A 25159-nucleotide genomic window follows, 5' to 3' on the forward strand; every position below is an offset into this window, starting at 1 on the left:
GGGAGGGGAGGTGAGAAGATGAGGGGAGAGGGGGAGGGGAGGTGACCAGGAGAGGGGGAGGTGAGATGAGATGAGGGGAGAGGAGAGGAGGAGAGGCTGTTTTTAGCTCACTGTAGAGCCCATATAGCAGCTCCTCTCGGGTCTCCTTCTGGCTCCTCTCTGCAATGTGCTATGTCCAGTGTACGTATGTATGTATTGTATTGTATGTCTTTATTTGTATAGCGCCATAAATGTACATAGCGCTTCACAGTAGTAATACATGTCATATAAATAACAAATATAAATAACAGATCATGGGAATAAGTGCTTCGGACATACTGTAAAAGTAACATTAAGGAAGGAGTCCCTGCTCCGAGGAGCTTACAATCTAATTGGTAGGTAGGGAGAACGTACAGAGACAGTAGGAGGGAATTCTAGTAAGTGCGTCTGCAGGGGGCCAAGCTTTGTGTCATGTGTCCATGATTATCCAGTGCTACTCATATGCTTCTTTAAGCAGATGTGTCTTAAGGTGGGTCTTAAAGGTGGATAGCGAGGGGGCTAGTCGGGTATTGAGGGGAAGGGCATTCCAGAGGTGTGGGGCAGAAAGTGAGAAAGGTTTAAGGCGGGAGAGGGCTTTAGATACAAAGGGGGTAGAAAGAAGACATCCTTGAGAAGAACGCAAGAGTCTGGATGGTGCATAACGAGAAATTAGGGCTGAGATGTAAGGAGGGGCAGAAGAGTGTAAAGCTTTAAAAGTGAGCAGTAGAATTGAGTGTGAGATACGCGATTTAATCGGAAGCCAGGAGAGTGATTTCAGGAGGGGAGATGCGGAGACAGATTTAGGAAAGAGTAGAGTGATTCTGGCAGCAGCGTTTAGGATAGATTGTAGGGGAGACAGGTGAGAGGCAGGAAGGCCGGACAGCAGGAGGTTACAGTAATCAAGACAGGAGAGAATGAGGGCCTGAGTCAGAGTTTTAGCAGTTGAGTAACAGAGGAAAGGGCGTATCTTTGTGATATTGCGGAGGAAAAAGCGACAAGTTTTAGAAACGTTTTGAATATGAGAGGAGAATGAGAGAGAGGAATCAAGTGTGACCCCTAGGCAGCGTGCTTGGGCTACTGGGTGAATGATCGTATTTCCAATAGCAATGTGGAAGGATGTAGTAGGGCCAGGTTTGGGAGGTAGTATAAGGAGCTCTGTTTTTGCCATGTTAAGTTTCAGTCGGCGGATGGCCATCCAGGATGATATTCCAGAGAGGCATTCAGAAACTTTGGTCTGTATAGCAGGTGTAAGGTCAGGGGTTGAAAGGTAAATTTGTGTGTCGTCAGCATAGAGGTGATATTTAAACCCAAAAGATGTGATTAGGTCACCTAGAGAGAGTGTGTAGAGAGAAAAGAGAAGGGGTCCCAGGACAGAGCCCTGGGGTACCCCCACAGAGAGATCAATAGAGGAGGAGGAGGAGGTGTTAGCAAAAGAGACACTGAAGGTACGATGGGAGAGGTAAGAGGAGATCCAGGATAAAGCTTTGTTCCGAATACCAAGAGTATGGAAAATGTGAAGGAGAAGAGGGTGGTCCACGGTGTCGAATGCTGCAGAGAGGTCGAGTAATATGAGCAGAGTGTAATGACCTCTGTCTTTGGCAGCGTGGAGGTCGTCAGTTATTTTAGTGAGGGCTGTTTCCGTGAGCAGTGCGGAAGCCAGATTGTAGAGGGTCTAGTACAGAATAGGTGTTGAGAAAGTGTAGCAATCGAGAGAATACAAGACGTTCAAGGAGTTTGGAGGCAAAAGGCAGGAGGGAGACAGGTCGATAGTTAGAAGGACAGGTAGGGTCAAGCTTGCTGTTTTTGAGTAATGGTATAACGGTTGCATGCTTGAAGGATGAAGGAAAGGTACCAGAGTAGAGGGAAGAGTTAAAGATCTGTGTGAGCATAGGGATTATAGAAGGAGCAAGAGGTTTTAGGAGATGGGAGGGAATGGGATCAAGAGGGCAAGTGGTAGAGGGAGAAGAGGAGATCAGCAGTGACACATCCTCCTCCGAGATAGCAGAAAAAGAGTCAAGAAAGACAGGAAGAGAGTTGGGAAGCATTGTGGGATGGGAGGCGGCAACAGATGGGATGTTCTGCCGTATGGACTCCACCTTTTTCTTAAAAAAGTCAGCAAAGTCCTGAGGTGAGATGGAGGAAGAAGAGGAGGCAGCTGAGGGTGGTCTGAGTAGAGAGTCAAAGACAGAAAAGAGACGGCGTGGGTTAGACTTGTGTGTGTTGATTAGTGATGAAAAGTAGGTTTGTTTAGCCTGAAAGAGGGCAGAGTTGAAACAGGATAGCATAAATTTGTAGTGAAGGAAGTCTGCGAGAGTGTGAGACTTCCTCCAGAGGCGTTCAGAGGAACGAGTGGAGGAACGCAGCATGCGTGTGTGGGAGTTTAGCCAGGGTCTAGGGTTAGAAGGGCGAGGGCGGCAGAGAGAAAGCGGGGCATGTAAATCAGGAGAGGAAGATAAGGCAGAGTTGTGGTTCCTGACCAGGTTGTCAGGGTCTGAAGCAGAACTGAGAGAGGAGAGGGAGGAGCGTAAAGTGGAATCAAGAGCTGGTAGGTTAATAGAGCTCAGGTTTCTGCAAAAACGAGGGCGAGATGGAGATGGAGAGAAGCGAGAGAGAGAAAATGAGATGAGGTGATGGTCGGAGAGAGGAAAAGGGGAAATGGAGAAGTCGGAGAGAGAGAAGTTTTTAGTGAAAACCAGGTCTAAGTAGTGGCCATCCTTGTGGGTGCTGGCTGCAGTCCACTGTTGAAGGCCAAAAGAAGAGGTTAGAGAAAGAAAGCGGGAAGCCCAAGGGAGAGAGGGGTCAGCAATGTGGCAATTGAAGTCCCCAAGGAGAAGAACAGGGGAGTCTGAGGAGAGAAAGAAAGAGAGCCAGGATTCAAAGTGAGAGAGAAAGGCAGAAGGGGGATGAGTAGAGGTAGGTGGGCGATAGATGTATATATTGTATGTATATATAGTTATATTGTGCGTGTAGGGGGAGGTGTACATACAATATAATGCATGTATGGTGTGTATATATGTGGTAGATAATACACCAGATTGATATCCTCCGGTGCTTGACACAGGGCCAGCAAGGCTGTGTTTACTGTATTTTTTTACATTGCTATGGATTAAATAAAATCACTTTCTAACCTCTAGCGCTGAGGACATTCATCTGTCTCACTCTGTGCTTAGTAGCAATTATGGTGACAGCAAGATCATTACCTCTATTAACATATAGGAGTGCCTCTATCACCTCACCAGAACTATACATATATATATATATATAATGCATCGCAGGACCGGCGGCTGCGCTTATGTAGTCCTGGCGACGGCGTGCAGCTGCAAAGCAAGTACTAGCTGTCCGTCGCAGGTGCCCATTGTGGGCGCGACGGCGCTGCGCAGCGATGTTCCGGTCGCGATTGCTGAAATCAAACAGATTCGTTTTTTTCGGCGATCGCAGGGTGACGTCAGTGGCACGTGCGCGGTTCAGCCAATGAGGGCGAACCGCTCACGGCCACGCCTCCACCACGCCCCCTGTACAGACACCTGCACTATAGCGACGGCTAACGTCGCGTCGCTGTAGCCAGGACTATAAGCGCAGCCTTAGGCTTTTGCGGGGCCCAAGGCGGCACGCTGGCAGCGGGACCCCTCGTGATAAAGTTAAGGGGAATTACCTTGACGAGCGGCCCTCCGGCAGCGTTGAGACGTCAAAGCGGAATGTGACATCACGTTGCCATGGCAACACAATGCTACAGGAGTCGGAAAAGGTGAGACCCCTCTCTAAGAAAACAAAACACATGCACCTCTCGGTGAGAAGCAGTTCTGCCGGTCCAGGGGCCCCGCGCTCCAGCCGGGTGGAAGTTGGATCCCGGCACCAACAGGAGGGAGCATGGGGCCACCGAAGGCACAGGGCCCAAGGCGGCCACCTTGCACTAAGACCTGCCATGCGCATGGAAGTGTGTATATACCGCCTGCCTGAACTACGGGATCCTGCTGAGCTCACCCCTCCCCACGCTGAGTTCCAGAGGACTACGAACATGTCGGCCAGTGTCCCAAATACAGGCATACCCCGGTTTAAGGACACTCACTTTAAGTACACTCACGAGTAAGTACATCTCGCTCAATAGCAAACGGCAGCTCACACATGCGCCTGTCAGCACGTCCTGAACAGCAATACCGGCTCCCTACCTGTACCGAAGCTGTGCGCAAGCGGGGAGACTATAGAGCCTGTTACACATCAGTTATTTACATCAGTTATGCACGTATGTGACGATTGCCGTACAGTACATGCATCGATAATTGGGAAAAAGGTAGTGCTTCACTTTAAATACATTTTCGCTTTACATACATGCTCCGGTCCCATTGCGTACGTTAATGCGGGGTATGCCTGTACAAAGCTGTGACATCTCCCAATGACATCACTGCTTTTCTATTGGCTGCCGGGCCGAGTTCTGAGCCTGGCGGCCATATTGCTCACCCAGGATTCCCGTGCTCGCTGCTTTTAAACCTGGTGATCCCCAGAAATTGGGGACCACCGATAAGCTCTGCAGGACCCCCCAAATTCAGCTAAGAGTAAAATTAATATCCATTTATCAGGGAATAACTTAGCCATGTGCAATCATTTTCAGGATCATATATTCTCTTTGACTCCTTTCAGTTTCCCATGTAGAGTGTATTGTACTGTATTGTATGTCTTTATTTGTATAGCGCCATTAATGTACATAGCGCTTCACAGTAGTAATACACGTGGTAATCATATAAATAACAAATAATAAATAGATATAAATAACAGGTCATGGGAATAAGTGGTCAGATACAGTAATATCCGTCGCATAGATCGTTTAGGACGTCACCGTTACATTATGTATATTCAGAAGCAAAACCTCTTTTGTTGTGAGTCTATATCGATTGTAGGTGTGATATATACTGTAGTCCCACAGACTTTAGAACGATAAAACAGTGACCGGCGTTGTTGGTCAGGCTGCTGAGTATAACTTTCACACTGAAATTCACTTGTAAGCTAGGCCAAGGGGGCTCAACTTCAGTCCTCAAGCCCCCTCCCCAACAGGTCAGGTTTTTAGGATAGCCCAGCTTCAGTACAGGTGGCTCAGTCTTCGACTAAGCCTCTGATTGAGCCACCTGTGCTGAAGCAGGGACTGACAGCCACCCAGTGTTAGCCACCCTCCTTCCGAATCGCAGCGGACGTCACCAACGTGACGTCACACCGCGTTTCGCTGCCATGGCGACGTCATTGACATCGCAATGTCACGTTACCATGGCAACGAGGCGCCGTGTGACCTCATGGTGGTGACGTCCGCGGTATCATGTGACGCTGCTATTCGGAAGGAGGAGGGTGGCCACCACAGCTAAGGGCCTCCCATCTGGCCTGAGAGTGCGGCATCTGGATATGGGGGCAGTCCAAATGTTGCCGCTCTAGGCTTTGGCCTAATGGGAAATCTGCCACTGGAGCAGGTAGCTTCTGAAAACCTGACCTGTTTGGGGGGATGCGGGACCTGGAATTGAGCACCCCTGTATATGGCACAGGTGTTATAAATGCTTGCAAATTGTTGATATATAATATATGTTAAGTCTGTAAATATATCCAAAATCACATTGTAAGGCCGCGCTTATAGTGCCGGCGACACGACATCGCGACACAACAAATGCATTGCCGCCGTCGCGTGCGCTTATAGTAGAAGAGGCTCAACGGCGCGACGGCTTGGTCGCGATCGCTGGAAGTCAAGTCAATTTGATTTTTCCAGCGACCGCAGCCCGACGTCACCGTCGCTATAATATAGTGCCGGCGACGCAAGCGAAAGTTGTATTTCGCTTTGCGGCGGCATGGCGGGCGACCAGGCTCCTGATTGGTTCAGGGGCTGTCACATGAGGCGACAGCCGCATAAAAATCAAATAATTACGGCTGCCAAAAATCACGTCGCCCAGTCACTTTGTCGCCGTCGCGCTTACTATAAGCGCACGCGGTGGCGACCATGCATTTGTTTTGGTAACGTTGCGTCGCCGGCACTATAAGCCCGGCCTTAGACTCATGTGGCCCTTTTACTCCAAATGTATTTTTTGGGGGGGGATCTGGTTTTGAAGTTGGGGAGCCTGGATCAAATCCCAGTATTAACCCTTTCTGACTTTCATGTAGTCCGTGTGCCTGGAAATGTTACGGCCAGGGACGCACTGTGCCTACATAATTCTATGTACAGGACTGCGTACACTGTCAGATGTATATAAGAAAATATATATTATTGCTACAGGGATCTGCATGTATGTAATCACTCCACGGGGCAGAACTCCACACCCGCAGCCACTGAGCACAGGTACCGGCAGGTGGCGCTGTGGGCATATATAGATCTGCGTGACGTCAGAGAGGATTCCGCGAAAGCCCCGCCCCATCCGGTCCTCAGCCTCTCCGGAAGTGATTAACACGTGTTGACTGGCGCTGTTCTTGACTCATTCTCCATCTGATTCCCCTCCGTGACGCTTCCGGGCTGAGAGGACCGAGCCGAAGCCAGCGATCGTCACCCCCCGGTCTACGAGTAACAGCCAGCCATGGTAAGGAGGAGGAGGAGGTCTGGGTGTATCACCTCGGGGAGGCCTGTCTGAGTTTACCCTTTAATGTCCGGACGGAGATCTCTGCTCTCCCCACGTGGATTCCCATGCTGACACCACACACGGTTACTGGCTGTCCTCCTCGCCCATATACTGACTGTTCTCACACACACACACACATGCTCATGTGCCATTATCACCGTTTATCCCCTGTAATGATGCTTTAAAAAAAAAAGTGGCCTTGTGTTTGCTCCTGTCTCACTCCGTTACCTACCTTTCCACCCCAATTAACACGTGGCTCACACATGTAGTCAGAGGATTTAATTTAGCATTACGTTGAACCGATTAGGGTTCAAAATCATGATTACCATTTGTTACTGTGCTGCAAATCAAATTTCAGGGTAGGGTATAGGAGATGAGGTTATAAATAAATATTCTATGTGAAAATTGTATTGTATGTCTTTATTTAGCGCCATTAATGTACATAGCGCTTCACACTAGTAATACACGTGGTAATATAATAGATAATATAAATAACAGGTCATGGGAATAAGTGCATCAGACATAAAAGTAACATTAAGGAAAAGGAGTCCCTGCTCCGAGGAGCTTACAGTATAATTGGTAGGTAGGGAGAACGTACAGAGACAGTAGGAGGGAATTCACCTCTTGGGTTAAGTCCCATTTTCTTGAGCTATTTGACTACATACTGTACTTGTTACAACGTGGTTCTACAATAGTGTGTATATTTACATATATATGTAAATATTTACTGTGTGTGTGAGGATCCCTAGAGATCCAATATACCGGCAAAGCACAAGGGATTTTTTTTATCTATAAAGAATGTTTTACCAGGCAGTAATACATTTAGTTACCTCTCGTTAAGATGACAAATACATGGTTACATAAGTGAATAGGGTATACATTATATACAACACATTGCATGCACAGTTAAAGATAATATATATTATAGGCATATGTAACAGTTACAGACCAGATTAAAATGTGAGACAGCCTTAGTTTTGAAAGAACTTAAACTGGTGGTGGATGTGAGAGTCTCTGGTAGGTTGTTCCAGTTGTGAGGTGCACGGTAAGAGGAGGAGGAGCGGCCGGATACTTTGTTGAGCTTTGGGACCATGAACAGTCTCAGTCACATCTTAGATAAGTGCTGCATGTGGTAGGGGTGAGGAGCTTGTTCAGGTAGACGGGTAAGCCCAGAAAGTATTTGAAGACAGGAAAGGTGAACTTTGCGCCTAGACTCAAGTGATGACCAATCTAGTTCTTTGAGCATTTCGCAGTGATGTGTGTTGTAGTTACATTGGAGAACAAAACAGCATATTGAATTTTAGAGGGTGTCAAGTTGGCTAATGTGGGTTTGGGTGTCGAGCCATACACTATGGCTCCATAGTCGATAATTGGCATTAGCATCTGATTATCTCACAGAAGTCGTTTATTGGGTACAAAATGCACACAAGTGTTTTGAACTCAATAAACCACTCTTGCGATCCCTCGTATCCCAATACCGTGCTGGTATATTGGATCCCTATGGCAGCGGTGCGGAAACTGGGGGGAGCGGGGGCGGCAGTTATAGAGGTCCTGCGCAAGGCCTCTATAATACACTTACCTTCCAGCGACGTGTCGTCCTGGTAACCCGGCGTCAAATGATGCCGCAGGGTCACGTGATGTCATTTGGGATGGGGTGAGGCGCAGAGGAGAGCAGGCAGGGGTGCGCACCCCCTGCTCTATGGATCCCCAAACTATAACTATTTACCCTTTACTGTGCACACCTGCCTCTGCTGAGGCCTTTTTTCATTGTGTGTGTGTGTGTATCACACATACTGTATATATTAACATACACAGGACCTATAATGGGTTGGGTACATTCCAAGGTTTAATGTTACTACAGTTAAGAATTCTTATTTTGTAGACGGAACCAGAAGTGAACCCCAAAGCGTACCCCCTGGGAGATGCACAACTCACGAAGACGCTGCTGGACCTAGTTCAACAAGCTGCAAATTACAAGCAGCTCCGCAAGGGGGCTAATGAAGGTATTAACGTGCAATATAACCGACTTATTTCCGATAAAATACATTTGTGTATCTTTGTGTTTATCAATAATATTACAGCCGCAGGTTTTGTTTTACTTGTTGTTTTAATTATGGTCTCCTCTATGAAATCCAACACGCATCACAGTGCCTGTTTTTATTTTAATTGTTTCTGCTTTAAAGCAGAAATTAAGGCTCTTAAAAAAAAAAAAAAAAAAAACCCAGGATTAAAGCAGAGGGACTCCAGAGATGAACCCCATTTATTTCAGCTCTGGGGACCCCCTGCTTCCAGAGATGCTTACCTCCTGCAGTAGGTGCCGGTAACCGCTCTGCTCCCAGGGATAACGTAATCGCTGCTGTTCAAAGCTGAGCCAGTAGGAAGCCGGGATGTCATCGGGTTCGGCTACGTATTGGCCTGCATGATGCAAACGTTTTAAACTTTAAAGCCCAGCAAGCTGAACGGCTTCCAGCACCTACAACTAGGTAAGTGTCTCCAGAAGCAAGGGGTCCCTGGAGTTGAAATGAATGGACGTTAAGCTCCAGAGACCCCCTGCTTCAATCCTGTGTAAAAAAAAAAACAAAAAAAACATTCCTGACTTTATTTATTTAACTTTGTAACCGCGGTGACTCCTGGACAATACGAGGTGCCCACATCGGCTTTTCTGCTGTAGACCCGTATTGGGGATCCAAGACTCCTGCTTTTAGCAAGGCTTAATTACATTTCACTATGGGACTGTAAATTGATGTATGGTGGTTTTGTGGGAAGCAATGAGTAATTAATCAGGGTCCTGTTTATTGTTTTAGTAAATAAGCTTTTAGATCGAGACCAGAGACGGCCATCTGGCGCCCCGTAAAGGGCCTTGATCTGCTCCTAATTTCATACTTGTTGCTCTGTAGTTTCTCACACACGTGTAAGTTTGTGGTGTAAAGATGTTAAGCTTGCGAAATGTTCAAATATGATTTTCAAGCATTTTAAATGTATATGGAAATATCATAGCAATAAGCACGTGACCCGTCTACTTTTAAATCTTTTCTGATAAAGCCCCTTTGGAGAACCAGTTGTAGTCCTGGCCTAGATCTTTGGTCACTCCATACAGTACAATGCTTCCTAGACCCATGTGGTCACGCCATACAGTACAGGGATCTAGACTAACGTGGTCACTCCGTAGAGCAGATATGACACTATGTGGTACATCTAGAAAGGTGTTTTTGTTTTTTCCCCACTCCCCCTGGGACGTGAATGGTTGCAATAAATACTCGAGGTGACGCGATGTTCTTGTCTGCCCACAGCCACGAAGACGCTGAACAGAGGCATTTCTGAGTTCATTGTAATGGCCGCGGATGCAGAGCCCCTGGAAATCATCCTCCACCTTCCCCTGCTGTGCGAGGACAAGAACGTCCCCTACGTCTTCGTCCGCTCCAAGCAGGCGCTGGGCAGAGCCTGCGGGGTCTCCAGACCCGTCATCGCCTGCTCCGTCACCATCAAGGAGGGCTCCCAACTGAAACCTCAGATCCAATCCATCCAGCAAGCCATAGAGAGGCTGCTGGTGTAACCCGGTGCCGCCCGGGCAGGGGAAACCCTTTTATAATGCCAGCTGGGAGCTGGATCACTCTTGGCCAGGGGTAGCCAACTCCAGTCCTCAAGAGCTACCAACAGGTCAGGTTTTCAGTATATCCCAGTATGTTCAGTCTCCTGTGCTGAAGCAGGGATATCCTAACCTGTTGGTAGCTCTTGAGGACTGGAGTCGGCTCCCCCTGTACCCTCGCCATGCATCTTGCCTTTTGCCTAATCTTATTAGAGACTTTAATTTGAAACAGCAAGCACGTCCCATGTTAACCACTTCACTGCCAAAGCAGAACTGGCAACCGCGGGGTTAAGCTGTAACCTGCCGGCAGAGAGACTGAAAATGAATCGCAAAGTGATTTGGGATTTAAAAGATGAACCGTTCCCATAATTATAAAAGGGTTTCACTAGAATGCAGAGTAGAATTCTCGAGCTTGCGTCAACAACCGGCGCCTTCATCTGCCGCGTTCTGTTTCACGGAAAACGTTTCGCTGTTTTTTTGTTTTTTTTATCCCGCCTTTTCCAGTTTGGTCTTAAATGGCTTTGTTTTTGTTTCCTAGATAACCAGTAACATGCTCTGAGGATAAGGGCTCCATTAAATTACGGCAGAATTTATTTTCATTACTCTGACTTGTATTATATGTATTTTTTAATAAAAATATACATGGTGAAGTCTGTTCCTTCTAATTGTGCTTTTTTTTTTTTTTTTTTTAAGTTGGCTTGGTGTGTGCTCATTATGGAAATGTGCACCCCCCGTGTACTAATTCTGTATGAATTTGATGGCATAATGGGCCATATTTACTAAGCAGCACTATTACATAAGGCCTCGGCCATGGTTAATCCTGGCGGGCGGAGGGAAAGCGGGTGCTCTCCCTGGCCTTAGACAGCGCGCCGTCCGGGGGCGTGTCGGTCGGCGGCAGGCCAGTGACGTCACGGAGCTGGTTTGCCCTCATTGGGCGAACCGCTCACATGACCAGCACTGCGCTCCGGCAAGCGCGGATTTAAAATTTCCCTAAGACCTACGCTTCCGCGCGCTTGCGGGAGCGTAGGCGAGCCCCTACTAAAGCCGCTCTCATTACGGCTGTAGGGGCTCGGTGCCGAGCGGAAGCGCGCCTCCACCCGCAAGCACTATCCATGGACGCGGCCTAAGACTCCTTCCAGCAGGTCTTGGGGAAAATAATAATTACTTTATGAGCAGGGCCTGGATCTGGAATGTGCTCCTCCCGCAGGTGGCATCAGGTTAGAGAAATAATTACACGCAGTAAATAAAATAACGCAGGCAGAAGCTAGACGGAAGTGAGTCTTGCACTGGGCTACGGATCCTTCTGATCTCGGCAAAATGCCACGCTGAATGGTGGGAATCTTTATATATTAACAGAATCAACATGTCTGCTAGTCAAAATGGGTAGTTCATTACAAAGGTATCGCAAACGTGTTGGTATATTTCCTCCTGTGTATCTGATTGAACTAATTCAGACTTAAGCATAAACTTGTGGACATGACAGCTGTTACCTTATAACCGCTAATATGTGTGGGGTATCACGGTTTCCATAGAGCTTTCCAAGGTTAGATTAATAACCGCTAAATTGTAGAATTTGGTGAGTTTCACTGTTATTGGGATGACCCTGCAATATTTGAAACCATGTAAATATCTTTCCCTTAGAATTTGATTCTCTCCCCCCCCCCCAAAAAAAAAATAATTATCCAGGAGTTAAACATTTCTTTATTGGCTCTTGGTAACTATCACAAAGAACAGGACTTCAAAAAAAGGCACAAAGGTTTCTATCTCGGTTTCGGAGGTTATTTGCAGGGGGGGGGCAAGGCGTACTGGTGGTTAGAAAACATTCCCACAACCATAGTAATGGGGTCCCTATCCAATCTTGTGTAGAAGGACTGTACAATTCTTGTGTAGGATCCTTCTATCACAGCTTACACCGCATTAGGCCAAGGCCACAGTGCAGGCACGCGCCTGCGGCAGAGGCGATCCGTGGCCTGTGGGATTACTATGGTGCGAGCAACGCGGAGAAGTGACCGTGACATCACGAGTCCGGTTTGCCAGCATTGGCTACACCGCCACCGTGATGAGTCAGTCGCTCAGCTGCCACGCTAAAAGATTTTTGCGTTGTCTTCTGGAAACGCCATCGCGCTTCATCGTGCGCACTATGGGCAGCCTCTTGTTCACGCTGCGGCCGCGATCCCTATGGAAGAGGCCTCACTGTGGCAGGCAATAGGTTAAGCAACCGACCCCAACTTCCATTCATTGTACAGTATTTGAACCGGGCCCTTCAGCGCTGAACCGCAGGCTTTTCTGCTTCCATTCCTGATGTTTTTTAAGGGGATTTAAATTGCCAGCCAATAGGAAGTCCGTCTCATTGGTTCTGTGGCAGCCATTTTTTTTCCCCCTTGCGAGCAATTTAAACCCGGTAACATGACAGGTAAGTTTATCTTGGGAACAAAAGGCTTCCCGAAGCTGAAACTAGTGGTATTGGGGACCCCTGTATCCCACCCGGTGAAAAATTGGGGTTTTAAAATACAAAACCAGTAACAAACTGCTCCTTTAATACCGGATGGTGCTTTAACAATTCTGCTTTCTTGTGACGTTCGATACAAAACCTGATAATTAGCAAATCTAAGAATAGTACGTGGCTACAAGTTACTAACATATCTGTAGAATGGCATTAAAGGTATAATTATGTATATTAATGTACTGCAAAAGATTAGGGTTCGACGCCTTGAATTATTAAACAGCATGGGATAAAATAAAATGGCTGCCACCTACTTCCAGGAACTCAAACTGAAACACAACATATTCAAAACAGGTTGTGGAAGTGGAGAGGCAGCATTTCTACATATTTGTAACACAAACACTACCCTCCATATAATGGTTATTGGGAATAACTCATACCACATTTCTTTCATTAAAGCAGAACTATTTATTGCAGTTTAGTATATAAATTCTTTTTTTGTGTGGGGTCCTGGCCCATTTTACCCTACAAAAAACACCAATTCTGACCCCAATCATCGATTTAAAAAAATATATATGCTAGTCCCACCCTGCAGATCTTTGCCCTATAATTCGGAGAGCCCCTTATAATGCCTTGGCTCCCCGTTCTGCAAGTGGAAGATACTTGAGACGTTGGGAAGATATAGAACAAGCCAGAGTATGACTGTATATCACAGCGTGATCAGTTTCATGTGGCATTCATGGGAATGAAGCTATAAGTGCTAAAGGAATCATTATTTTCTGAAAGGCAGAAGTCAACACGAATTACTATACTAGTGCCAAGAGACCACAGGAGTCCCTGCACTGGGGTAAGGTTCAACTGATGTTCCTTTGCACAGTTGTGTCGAATATGTGGGCAGTGTTAGAAGACAAAGCTTCATCACCATAAACCTAGCGGGTTTTTTAATGCAGATTGATGGGAGAAAAAGAGACTCCGGTCCAGATCCACCAAGCGCCGTTACATCCGGTCTCATAACATGACGTTACCTAACAGGGGCGAACGTGATGTGCCCAGAGAGAATGTGGTATCCTCAAAGCTAATATGACAAAAATTACACCCGTTCAACATCTCACGTCACAGCGCAACATTGCGGTATAACAAGAAAATGGGACGTTGAGTGTTACTCAGATGCTGAAATAGGTGTTTAACTGGAGCCGGGAGAGAGGGATATAACGCCATCTTAGTCACATCATACGCACCTGCGGTGTTACACCCGCCCGGACCCTGCACAAGCCCTATGTCAGTGTCTGGGTGGGAGTAACGCAAAGTTTAGGTATGACCTAACTCAGGGGTGCTCAACTCTAGACCTCAAGCCCCCTTCCCCCCCCCCCAAACAGGTCAGGTTTTCAGGATAGCCCAGCTTTAGCACAGGTGGCTCAATTAGAGGCTGAGCCTCTGATTGAGCCAGCTGTGCTGAAGCAGGGAGGGATATCCTGCAAACCTGAGCTGTTGGGAGGAGGGGCTTGAGGACTGGAGTTGAACACCCTGCTCTAACTAACGTAGCATGAAGTCCCCGCGTTATCCTGAGCAGGCTGCTGTAGATACAGGCTGTTATTATAACGCCTCGTTTGCACAGCACTGTCACTAACGGCCATTAAGAGTTAAGGCGATGCTTGTTACAGGAAGAAACCCGCCGACGTTATGTTACTCTCCTCGGTGATACCCTCACGTTACGAGTAATGCAGTAAATTAGGTCACCTTCACGTCAAGTGATTTACCGGAGCCCTGTGGATCTGGGCCCAAGAGGCACATTGCGGCAGCCGAAGCCTCAGCTAGCAAATAACAGTATTTCTTACACCAGTTGGCCAATAAAAAAAGGTGGAAACTGGAAATGTTAGACCTGTGAAACTAACCCCTTTAGTACGAAAGAGGCCGGCAAATTGCCCGGAGCGTCACCCCACATTGGGAGGCTGGTGCTGGCTTAGTTCTTCTTGAAGTAGCCTGTTAGGGCATCCACCAGCTCCTGCTTCTTGCCGCCCTTCAGCCCGTACCCACGACATGCTTCCTTCAGCACGGGCACCGTCAGTTTGCCCAGCGTTCCGCCCTTCACGTGTTTCCTCAGTTCAGCTTCTGAGACGGAGACCTCGGTCTTGGCTTTCTTCTCAGCGTGACCCTCACCGTCACCTGTCAGAGGTTAAAGGCGACCGTTAAGGCAACACAACCAGGCCGGGTTTCTCTTACATCGGAGTGAAGCAGGGGGTCTCGGGAGCTGAACCCCATTGATTTCAGGTCTGGTGACCCCTTGATGCTGGAGATACACACACACAGGTATTGGGTGCCGGTAGCCCTCTGGCTTGCTAGCTGGGGTTCACGTAATGGTGGCGTTTCAAAGCTCCCGTGCCCTGCGGGCCAATAGGAAGCCGTGACGTCATCTGGTGCGGCTTCCTATTGGCCTGCGTGATGCGGGAGGTTTAAACTTGCAGGAGATACTGGAACCCCCTTCGGAGGCAAGTGTTTCAGGAAGCAGGGGGTCCCCAGAGCTGAAATTAATGGGGTTCAGCTCCAGAAACCCCCTGCTCCAATCCTATGCAAAAAAAAAAAAACACAACAAAGCGGCCCTCTTGGATTGCTCCTTTAACTGATAAAAACCATGTTGCTGCCCCCTGCCTGTCGGAGGACCAGCAGGAGGAAGGGGACCCTTTGCTTGGAGATTCATAGTCCTGCTCTAAAAACCATCACACAGAGGGAGTCAAATCCATTGTAAAATGTCACCTCGCCATGTTAAACACAATTGTAACAGAAAGAATACAATACCACGTCATTGTGGGTGGGTGGCTGATAGTGGGCACATTAACTATTGTGGAGACGTCATTCCACTGCAACACTCACTGGCTCATTTACCCGCTGAGTAGTTTTTTATTGGCAATTTGCTAATAGGATATATTTATTATATTTTGTAATAATAGAAGTTCTAGTGCGCTCACCTTGTATTCTTTCTGTTATCTTTTGTATTTGGGGATCCTGGAGAGATTCCCGGGGGTTGGAGCAGCCACCGGCTGACACCGCAGTAGTATACTGCTTATTGCTGTATACGGAGGAGTCAGTTGGATTTACGGTAGTATTGTCACCGTGGTATAGTGCATCATCGATTTATTAGAGAAAGCGCCTTAGTTTCTTCTTGTTTAAACACAATTGTAAACAGTTCTTGGTGTCTAATTGAAACAAAGGCATTAGTCACTCAGATTAACCCCTTAAAAACGGCCTACTAGTTGAATTTGGTCCAAGAAAAAAAAAAAAAAAAAATGTTCTAGCAACTGTACACAGCACAGAGAACACTGCCAAAGGGGATTATCATGCGTCAGTCCCTTTGCAGGAGAGGGTGAAGTGAAGAAACGTAAAAAATAAATGAGGTGCAGCTGGTTTCCACGGCACGATTTTTATAATGATATATATATAGATATATAGATATATATATAGTGCAGAATAAATGAGTTCTTCAGTATTAGGTGATACCTTTTTTATTGGACTAACAATTTATGTCATAGGACAAGCTTTCAAGAGTTCTCCTCTCTTCTTCAGGTCAAGCAATACTTTTCTGCTTTATATATAGATATATATATATCTATATCTGAAAAAAATAAAAGAAAACCAGGCGCCCTCCTAGTGTATTAAAGTATATAAAAGTTTTATAGGACCATAACATATTAAAAGCACACTCACAAACAGAGTATATAATCATGCATATATGAGATATACTCATTCGCCAAAGACTGTACGGGTCCACGCCAGACGTTCCTTTGGTGCCTCCTCTGATGTAACAGGTAGCTCAGCAAGATGTACGGATACTCCGGGAACCGGATGATGTCATCGCTCAGCGTCCCATGTAAAGATTTCCTCCGGTATCAGCACTTTCAGCTGGCACTATCCACCATGAATTGCTGCATATACCCGCAGTCAGGGGGAACTCGGCAGCCCAAAGACAGTCCTCAATAGTCGCAAAAGTAAACTCTCCGCTCGTTAGTAAAAACAGCTGTTGTGCTCGCAACTTTAGGAAACGCCCTACGCGTTTCGTCACTAATGACTTCGTCAGGGGATCCCCTGACTGCGGGTATATGCAGCAATTCATGGTGGATAGTGCCAGCTGAAAGTGCTGATACCGGAGGAAATCTTTACATGGGACGCTGAGCGATGACATCATCCGGTTCCCGGAGTATCCATACATCCTGCTGAGCTACCTGTTACAGCAGAGGAGGCACCAAAGGAACGTCTGACGTGGACCCCTGCAGTCTTTGGCGAATGGGTATATCTCATATATGCTTGATTATATACTCGGTTTGTGAGTGTGCTTTTTATATGTTATGGTCCTATAAAACTTTTATATACTTTAATACAATAGGAGTGTGCCTGTTTTTCTTTTGATTTTTCAGATATCCTTGGGATTTGGTGATCCATATATTCGGGCTGCAAAATCTCCAGTGACTATGTATATCTTTGGACTGTAACTTGTGGACTGGTTCATATATTTTTAATATTAATATATATTTTTAGTATTATCTTTATAGTCTAGTCTATTATATACAGCTGCTAGTCTCAATATATCGCCTTTAGGTATCTATTGGTTATATAGCCTGATTACTATATCTTGTCTAACACAGCTAATATTAATTTAGATCAGTATACAAAGGCGCTACTCCAATTTGTTGTTTTATATATGAAGCTCGCACAAATAAAAGCATTTCGTTAGCCACAGAACGGTATCATCTATTTATTTTTTGATTATTGAAGCTCGGCTAACACGGTACTGATACCTCTACATGAATATATATATATATATATATATATATATATCCCCTTATGAAATCCGCCAATCGGAAGAAACGCGTACACGTAGGGCACGTGGTTTCAAGGAGCTACGTTTGGTGGAATAGCTCGTGCGTCTGCTGCCAGGAGAGGGAGGACGTTCCCTGAGCCACACACAGCATCTAATGCTGGAACAACAGACTGTATACCTGAATTTCTGGAGAGACATCTGACTGTGATGCACCGGTAGCAGTGAGGTCTGATGTACTGAAGTAAACATTCGGCGAGCAGCTACTTGTTGGCGCATGGGTTTACCCATACAATGCTTAATTTGCATTGACAAATTTTGAGTGTGCATTTGTCTTGTGATTTTTTTATTAAAATTTTGTTACCAGATTTTACACATGGATCAGGCGCTTTTTCTCATACATACATATACATATACACATATATATATATATACACACACACACACACACACACACACACACGTCTATATGGTCTGACATATGCCCAGTGTCCAGTTTTCACTGTCCGGTACACACAGTTTATGGTCCGAAATACACACACAGTGTCCGTGGTCAGACACACACAGGCTACAGTCTTCACTGCCCAGTACACACGGATTTCATGCTTTGATACACACACAGTTTCTCACCTTGCTTCCTTTTGACAGGTTTGCCTTCTGGGTTGTATCCAGGAGGATAAACCAGCTCCTTAAACTCTTCCGCCAGGGCGCCCAGCCGGCGATCCATCATGTCAGCCTTCGGTACTGGACACACAACATGAACAATGAGAAGACAAGGCGAAACGCGTTAGGGCCGTCCACAACAGCCCCATGCCACCAGCCCCCTGTATCAGTGTAGTAGACGTTTATATTGCGAGTACTACTTAATAAACCATTGGAATATTAACCTGCTGCTTCGATTACCAAGTACCTTCAATGGAGATGAATTAACGGGGATAGTGGTACACAGAGGTAATGTATTGTATGCAGAGAAGACATAATAGGTCTGTCAAACATTCAAACGGCAGAAGTGAACAAGCAATAGATATGTTGTGAAGAAGTCTTCTCCTTGCTAGAGAAGATTGAAGACCCATTCATATGACTGGGTCTTGCCGCAAGGAGATGGCAGCGTCAGTGACGGATCTCCGCTGGTTATGTGCATTACAGCATCCCCCAGAAGACACACAAGTAGCCCTCTGCTGCCAAGCTCAAAGCGTCTATACATCCATCTGCCCTCTTCCATGCTTTATAAATTAGGGAAGAGGGAACACAAATAATAGGGTAAGAAAAAAAAGGAGAACAAGGACGGAACCCAGAAAAGACCTTACGTGTCAGGTCCTCGATGGGCTCGGGCTCCATCAAATCCAGGGCAAGAGCCTCCAGGTTCCGGAAGTGCTGCTGGAGGACAGGGTTCTCAAAGCCGTCGCTCCTGGAGAACCAAGCAAAGCGGAGGAGGGATCAAATGGGGGACGGGGGCGACGACCTATCTCAGTGCATGCTCAGCACGGAAGATAGCAGTGCTCACCGTACACAAATATATTTTTGGGGTGTGGGGGTTCTTCAATTTACCCACCCTATTTTTTATTTATAAAATGTGTTACTAGGAACTAATACATTGAGAGTTTCCTCTCGTTTTCAAGTATGTCCTGGGCATAGAGTTATGATGACAGATACATGGTTACAAATACATAGTTACAATGAGTGAGCCGGGTTATACATTATATACAAGACATTGTATGCACAGTTAGAGATAATATATATTATGGGCGCATGTAATTGTTACAGACCAGATTAAAATGTGACAGTGCTTTAGTTTTGAAAGAACTTAGACTGGTGGCTGAGAGAGTCTCCGGTAGATTGTTCCAGTTTTGGGGTGCGCGGTAAGAGGAGGAGGAGCGGCCGGATACTTTGTTGAACCGTGGGACCATGAACAGTCTTTTGGAGTCAGATCTCAGATAAGTGATGCATGCGGTAGGGGTGAGGAGCTTGTTCTGATAGGGGGTAGCTTGCCCAGAAAGTATTTGAAGGCAAGACAGGAGAGATGAACTTTGCGCCTAAACTCAAGAGATGACAAATCTAGTTCTTTGAGCATTTCACATTGATGTGTGTTGTAGTTGCATTGGAGAACAAAGCGGCATATTGAGTTGTAGAGGGCATCAAGTTTGCCAAGGTGAGTTTCGGGTGCCTATTATTATCCCTATTATTTAACATACCCTACGCAAGATCTGATTTAAAAAAGCAAGTTTTTTTTTAATGTTCTCCCTCTATTCATGGGCGACTGTGAATTGATCCCACTTCCACCACCATGTCTGACCTCTCACACACCCCCATACTTCCCATGACCCACTATATTAGCACTATAAAAGTCTCCTGGATGAACACACCTGTATTTAAACCGTAGCTTCTGAACTATCTCCTTCATTTTCTCCACCTGCTCCTCGTTAGCAGGAACCTTTTCCGGTTGGTCGACTTTACGAATGTCGTCAGCGAAGGGCAGGAAAATCAGATTGAAACCTGAGGGCGAGCCAAGAGAGAAAAAAAAAAAAAAAAAGAGTAAGAAGAGGTTTATACAGGGGCCACCTCCTGTGTATAAGCTAGTGAATGCAAACCGGGTCCCGTACAGCTGCTCACACCTGCCTGATCTCACCTGGAGGGATGCTCTGCATGTTGTTCTCATCTAGCTGCTCCTCCTGGGGGACCAGTGCCACAAAGCGAGGGGGTGTGTTCCTGCGGGGGGTGTACCTGCAGAGCGCCATCACTTCCCGAGCCAGGCACCTGGTGAGCAACGCGTGAAAAAGTGTGCTGCTCCCTACAGAGAAAGGACACAGATCAGCATGTCTATTACAGGGCGCTGCTCCCTACAGAGAAAGGACATAGATCAGCATGTCTATTACAGGGCGCTGCTCCCTGCAGAGAAAGGACACAGATCAGCATGTCTATTACAGGGCGCTGCTCCCTGCAGGGACACACAGATCAGCATGTCTATTACAGGGCGCTGCTCCCTGCAGGGACAGGACACAGATCAGCATGTCTATTACAGGGCGCTGCTCCCTGCAGGGACAGGACACAGATCAGCATGTCTATTACAGGGCGCTGCTCCCTGCAGGGACACACAGATCAGCATGTCTATTACAGGGCGCTGCTCCCTGCAGAGAAAGGACACAGATCAGCATGTCTATTACAGGGCGCTGCTCCCTGCAGGGACAGGACACAGATCAGCATGTCTATTACAGGGCGCTGCTCCCTGCAGGGACAGGACACTGATCAGCATGTCTATTACAGGGCGCTGCTCCCTGCAGGGACAGGACACAGATCAGCATGTCTATTACAGGGCGCTGCTCCCTGCAGGGACAGGACACAGATCAGCATGTCTATTACAGGGCGCTGCTCCCTGCAGGGACACACAGATCAGCATGTCTATTACAGGGCGCTGCTCCCTGCAGGGACAGGACACAGATCAGCATGTCTATTACAGGGCGCTGCTCCCTGCAGGGACAGGACACAGATCAGCATGTCTATTACAGGGCGCTGCTCCCTGCAGGGACAGGACACAGATCAGCATGTCTATTACAGGGCGCTGCTCCCTGCAGGGAGACACAGATCAGCATGTCTATTACAGGGCGCTGCTCCCTGCAGGGACGCACAGATCAGCATGTCTATTACAGGGCGCTGCTCCCTGCAGGGACACACAGATCAGCATGTCTATTACAGGGCGCTGCTCCCTGCAGGGACACACAGATCAGCATGTCTATTACAGGGTGCTGCTCCCTGCAGGGACACACAGATCAGCACGTCTATTACAGGGCGCTGCTCCCTGCAGGGACACACAGATCAGCATGTCTATTACAGGGCGCTGCTCCCTGCAGGGACACACAGATCAGCATGTCTATTACAGGGCGCTGCTCCCTACAGGGACACACAGATCAGCATGTCTATTACAGGGCGCTGCTCCCTGCAGGGGGACACAGATCAGCATGTCTATTACAGGGTGCTGCTCCCTGCAGGGACAGGATACAGATCAGCATGTCTATTACAGGGCGCTGCTCCCTGCAGAGAAAGGACACAGATCAGCATGTCTATTACAGGGTGCTGCTCCCTGCATGGTCACACAGATCAGCATGTCTATTACAGGGCGCTGCTCCCTGCAGGGACACACAGATCAGCATGTCTATTACAGGGTGCTGCTCCCTGCAGGGACACACAGATCAGCATGTCTATTACAGGGCGCTGCTCCCTGCAGGGACAGGACACAGATCAGCATGTCTATTACAGGGTGCTGCTCCCTGCAGGGACACACAGATCAGCATGTCTATTACAGGGCGCTGCTCCCTGCAGGGACAGGACACAGATCAGCATGTCTATTACAGGGCGCTGCTCCCTACAGGGACACACAGATCAGCATGTCTATTACAGGGCGCTGCTCCCTGCAGGGACACACAGATCAGCACGTCTATTACAGGGCGCTGCTCCCTGCAGGGACAGGACACAGATCAGCATGTCTATTACAGGGCGCTGCTCCCTGCAAGAAAGGACACAGATCAGCATGTCTATTACAGGGCGCTGCTCCCTGCAGGGACACACAGATCAGCATGTCTATTACAGGGCGCTGCTCCCTGCAGGGACACACAGATCAGCATGTCTATTACAGGGCGCTGCTCCCTGCAGGGACAGGACACAGATCAGCATGTCTATTACAGGGCGCTGCTCCCTGCAGGGACACACAGATCAGTACGTCTATTACAGGGCGCAGCTCCCTGCAGGGACACACAGATCAGCATGTCTATTACAGGGCGCTGCTCCCTGCAGGGACAGGACACAGATCAGCATGTCTATTACAGGGCGCTGCTCCCTGCAGGGACACACAGATCAGCATGTCTATTACAGGGCGCTGCTCCCTGCAGGGACACACAGATCAGCACGTCTATTACAGGGCGCAGCTCCCTGCAGGGACACACAGATCAGCATGTCTATTACAGGGCGCTGCTCCCTGCAGGGACACACAGATCAGCATGTCTATTACAGGGCGCAGCTCCCTGCAGGGACACACAGATCAGCATGTCTATTACAGGGCGCTGCTCCCTGCAGAGAAAGGACACAGATCAGCATGTCTATTACAGGGTGCTGCTCCCTGCAGGGACACACAGATCAGCATGTCTATTACAGGGCGCTGCTCCCTGCAGGGACACACACATCAGCATGTCTATTACAGGGCGCTGCTCCCTACAGGGACACACAGATCAGCATGTCTATTACAGGGCGCTGCTCCCTGCAGGGACACACAGATCAGCATGTCTATTACAGGGTGCTGCTCCCTGCAGGGACACACAGATCAGCATGTCTATTACAGGGCGCTGCTCCCTGCAGGGACACACAGATCAGCATGTCTATTACAGGGCGCTGCTCCCTGCAGGGACACACAGATCAGCATGTCTATTACAGGGCGCTGCTCCCTGCAGGGACACACAGATCAGCACGTCTATTACAGGGCGCTGCTCCCTGCAGGGACACACAGATCAGCATGTCTATTACAGGGCGCTGCTCCCTGCAGGGACACACAGATCAGCATGTCTATTACAGGGCGCTGCTCCCTGCAGGGACACACAGATCAGCATGTCTATTACAGGGCGCTGCTCCCTGCAGGGACAGGACACAGATCAGCATGTCTATTACAGGGCGCTGCTCCCTGCAGGGACAGGACACAGATCAGCATGTCTATTACAGGGCGCTGCTCCCTACAGGGACACACAGATCAGCATGTCTATTACAGGGCGCTGCTCCCTGCAGGGACACACAGATCAGCATGTCTATTACAGGGCGCTGCTCCCTGCAGGGACACACAGATCAGCATGTCTATTACAGGGTGCTGCTCCCTGCAGGGACAGGACACAGATCAGCATGTCTATTACAGGGCGCTGCTCCCTGCAGAGAAAGGACACAGATCAGCATGTCTATTACAGGGTGCTGCTCCCTGCATGGTCACACAGATCAGCATGTCTATTACAGGGCGCTGCTCCCTGCGGGGACAGGACACAGATCAGCATGTCTATTACAGGGCGCTGCTCCCTGCAGGGACAGGACACAGATCAGCATGTCTATTACAGGGCGCTGCTCCCTGCAGGGACAAACAGATCAGCATGTCTATTACAGCGCGCTGCTCCCTGCAGGGACAGGACACAGATCAGCATGTCTATTACAGGGCGCTGCTCCCTGCAGGGACACACAGATCAGCATGTCTATTACAGGGCGCTGCTCCCTGCAGGGACACACAGATCAGCATGTCTATTACAGGGCGCTGCTCCCTGCGGGGACAGGACACAGATCAGCATGTCTATTACAGGGCGCAGCTCCCTGCAGGGACACACAGATCAGCATGTCTATTACAGGGCGCTGCTCCCTGCAGGGACACACAGATCAGCATGTCTATTACAGGGCGCTGCTCCCTGCAGGGACAGGACACAGATCAGCATGTCTATTACAGGGCGCTGCTCCCTGCAGAGAAAGGACACAGATCAGCATGTCTATTACAGGGTGCTGCTCCCTGCGGGGACAGGACACAGATCAGCATGTCTATTACAGGGCGCAGCTCCCTGCAGGGACACACAGATCAGCATGTCTATTACAGGGCGCTGCTCCCTGCAGGGACACACAGATCAGCATGTCTATTACAGGGCGCTGCTCCCTGCAGGGACACACAGATCAGCATGTCTATTACAGGGCGCTGCTCCCTGCAGGGACAGGACACAGATCAGCATGTCTATTACAGGGTGCTGCTCCCTGCAGGGACACACAGATCAGCATGTCTATTACAGGGCGCTGCTCCCTGCAGAGAAAGGACACAGATCAGCATGTCTATTACAGGGCGCTGCTCCCTGCAGGGACACACAGATCAGCATGTCTATTACAGGGCGCTGCTCCCTGCAGGGACACACAGATCAGCATGTCTATTACAGGGCGCTGCTCCCTGCAGGGACAGGACACAGATCAGCATGTCTATTACAGGGCGCTGCTCCCTGCAGGGACAGGACACAGATCAGCATGTCTATTACAGGGCGCTGCTCCCTGCAGGGACAGGACACAGATCAGCATGTCTATTACAGGGCGCTGCTCCCTGCAGGGACACACAGATCAGCATGTCTATTACAGGGCGCTGCTCCCTGCAGGGACACACAGATCAGCATGTCTATTACAGGGCGCTGCTCCCTGCAGGGACACACAGATCAGCATGTCTATTACAGGGCGCTGCTCCCTGCAGGGACAGGACACAGATCAGCATGTCTATTACAGGGCGCTGCTCCCTGCGGGGACAGGACACAGATCAGCATGTCTATTACAGGGCGCTGCTCCCTGCAGGGACAGGACACAGATCAGCATGTCTATTACAGGGCGCTGCTCCCTGCAGGGACAGGACACAGATCAGCATGTCTATTACAGGGCGCTGCTCCCTGCGGGGACAGGACACAGATCAGCATGTCTATTACAGGGTGCTGCTCCCTGCAGGGACAGGACACAGATCAGCATGTCTATTACAGGGCGCTGCTCCCTGCAGGGACAGGACACAGATCAGCACGTCTATTACAGGGCGCTGCTCCCTGCAGGGACACACAGATCAGCATGTCTATTACAGGGCGCTGCTCCCTGCAGGGACACACAGATCAGCATGTCTATTACAGGGCGCTGCTCCCTGCAGGGACACACAGATCAGCATGTCTATTACAGGGCGCTGCTCCCTGCAGGGACAGGACACAGAT

General features: G+C 48.4%; 2 protein-coding genes across 3 annotated transcripts in view; one reads left to right on the forward strand and one right to left on the reverse strand.

Moving 5' to 3' along the window:
- The first annotated feature begins 6395 nt into the window (after positions 1–6395).
- SNU13 (small nuclear ribonucleoprotein 13) lies at positions 6396–10837 on the forward strand. The gene is made up of 3 exons (XM_075574022.1): positions 6396–6557; positions 8479–8599; positions 9887–10837. The coding sequence occupies exons 1-3, from the start codon at positions 6555–6557 to the stop codon at positions 10147–10149; spliced, it is 387 nt and encodes a 128-aa protein (XP_075430137.1). The 5' UTR covers positions 6396–6554; the 3' UTR covers positions 10150–10837.
- Positions 10838–11860: 1023 nt separating this feature from the next.
- The window catches only part of XRCC6 (X-ray repair cross complementing 6), a 32617-nt gene continuing 19318 nt past the window's right edge, over positions 11861–25159 (reverse strand). The window contains exons 9-13 of one of the 2 annotated variants that reach the window (XM_075574023.1): positions 20059–20220; positions 19796–19925; positions 18740–18840; positions 18063–18176; positions 11861–14788 (exon numbers count right to left, since the gene is read on the reverse strand). In XM_075574023.1, the coding sequence (XP_075430138.1) occupies positions 14586–14788; positions 18063–18176; positions 18740–18840; positions 19796–19925; positions 20059–20220 (710 nt within the window). In that variant the 3' untranslated portion in view covers positions 11861–14585. The remainder of the gene's footprint in view (positions 14789–18062; positions 18177–18739; positions 18841–19795; positions 19926–20058; positions 20221–25159) is intronic. The other variant, XM_075574024.1, reaches the window with a different exon arrangement.

This window comes from Ascaphus truei, chromosome 17, assembly GCF_040206685.1.
Source record: "Ascaphus truei isolate aAscTru1 chromosome 17, aAscTru1.hap1, whole genome shotgun sequence".
NCBI lineage: Eukaryota > Metazoa > Chordata > Amphibia > Anura > Ascaphidae > Ascaphus > Ascaphus truei.

Bases quoted from the DNA above. Each gene is read 5' to 3' on its own strand.
- SNU13 (XM_075574022.1), top strand. The intron at 8,600-9,886 runs GTATTAACGTGC...GTCTGCCCACAG, and splicing joins CCGCAAGGGGGCTAATGAAG to CCACGAAGACGCTGAACAGA.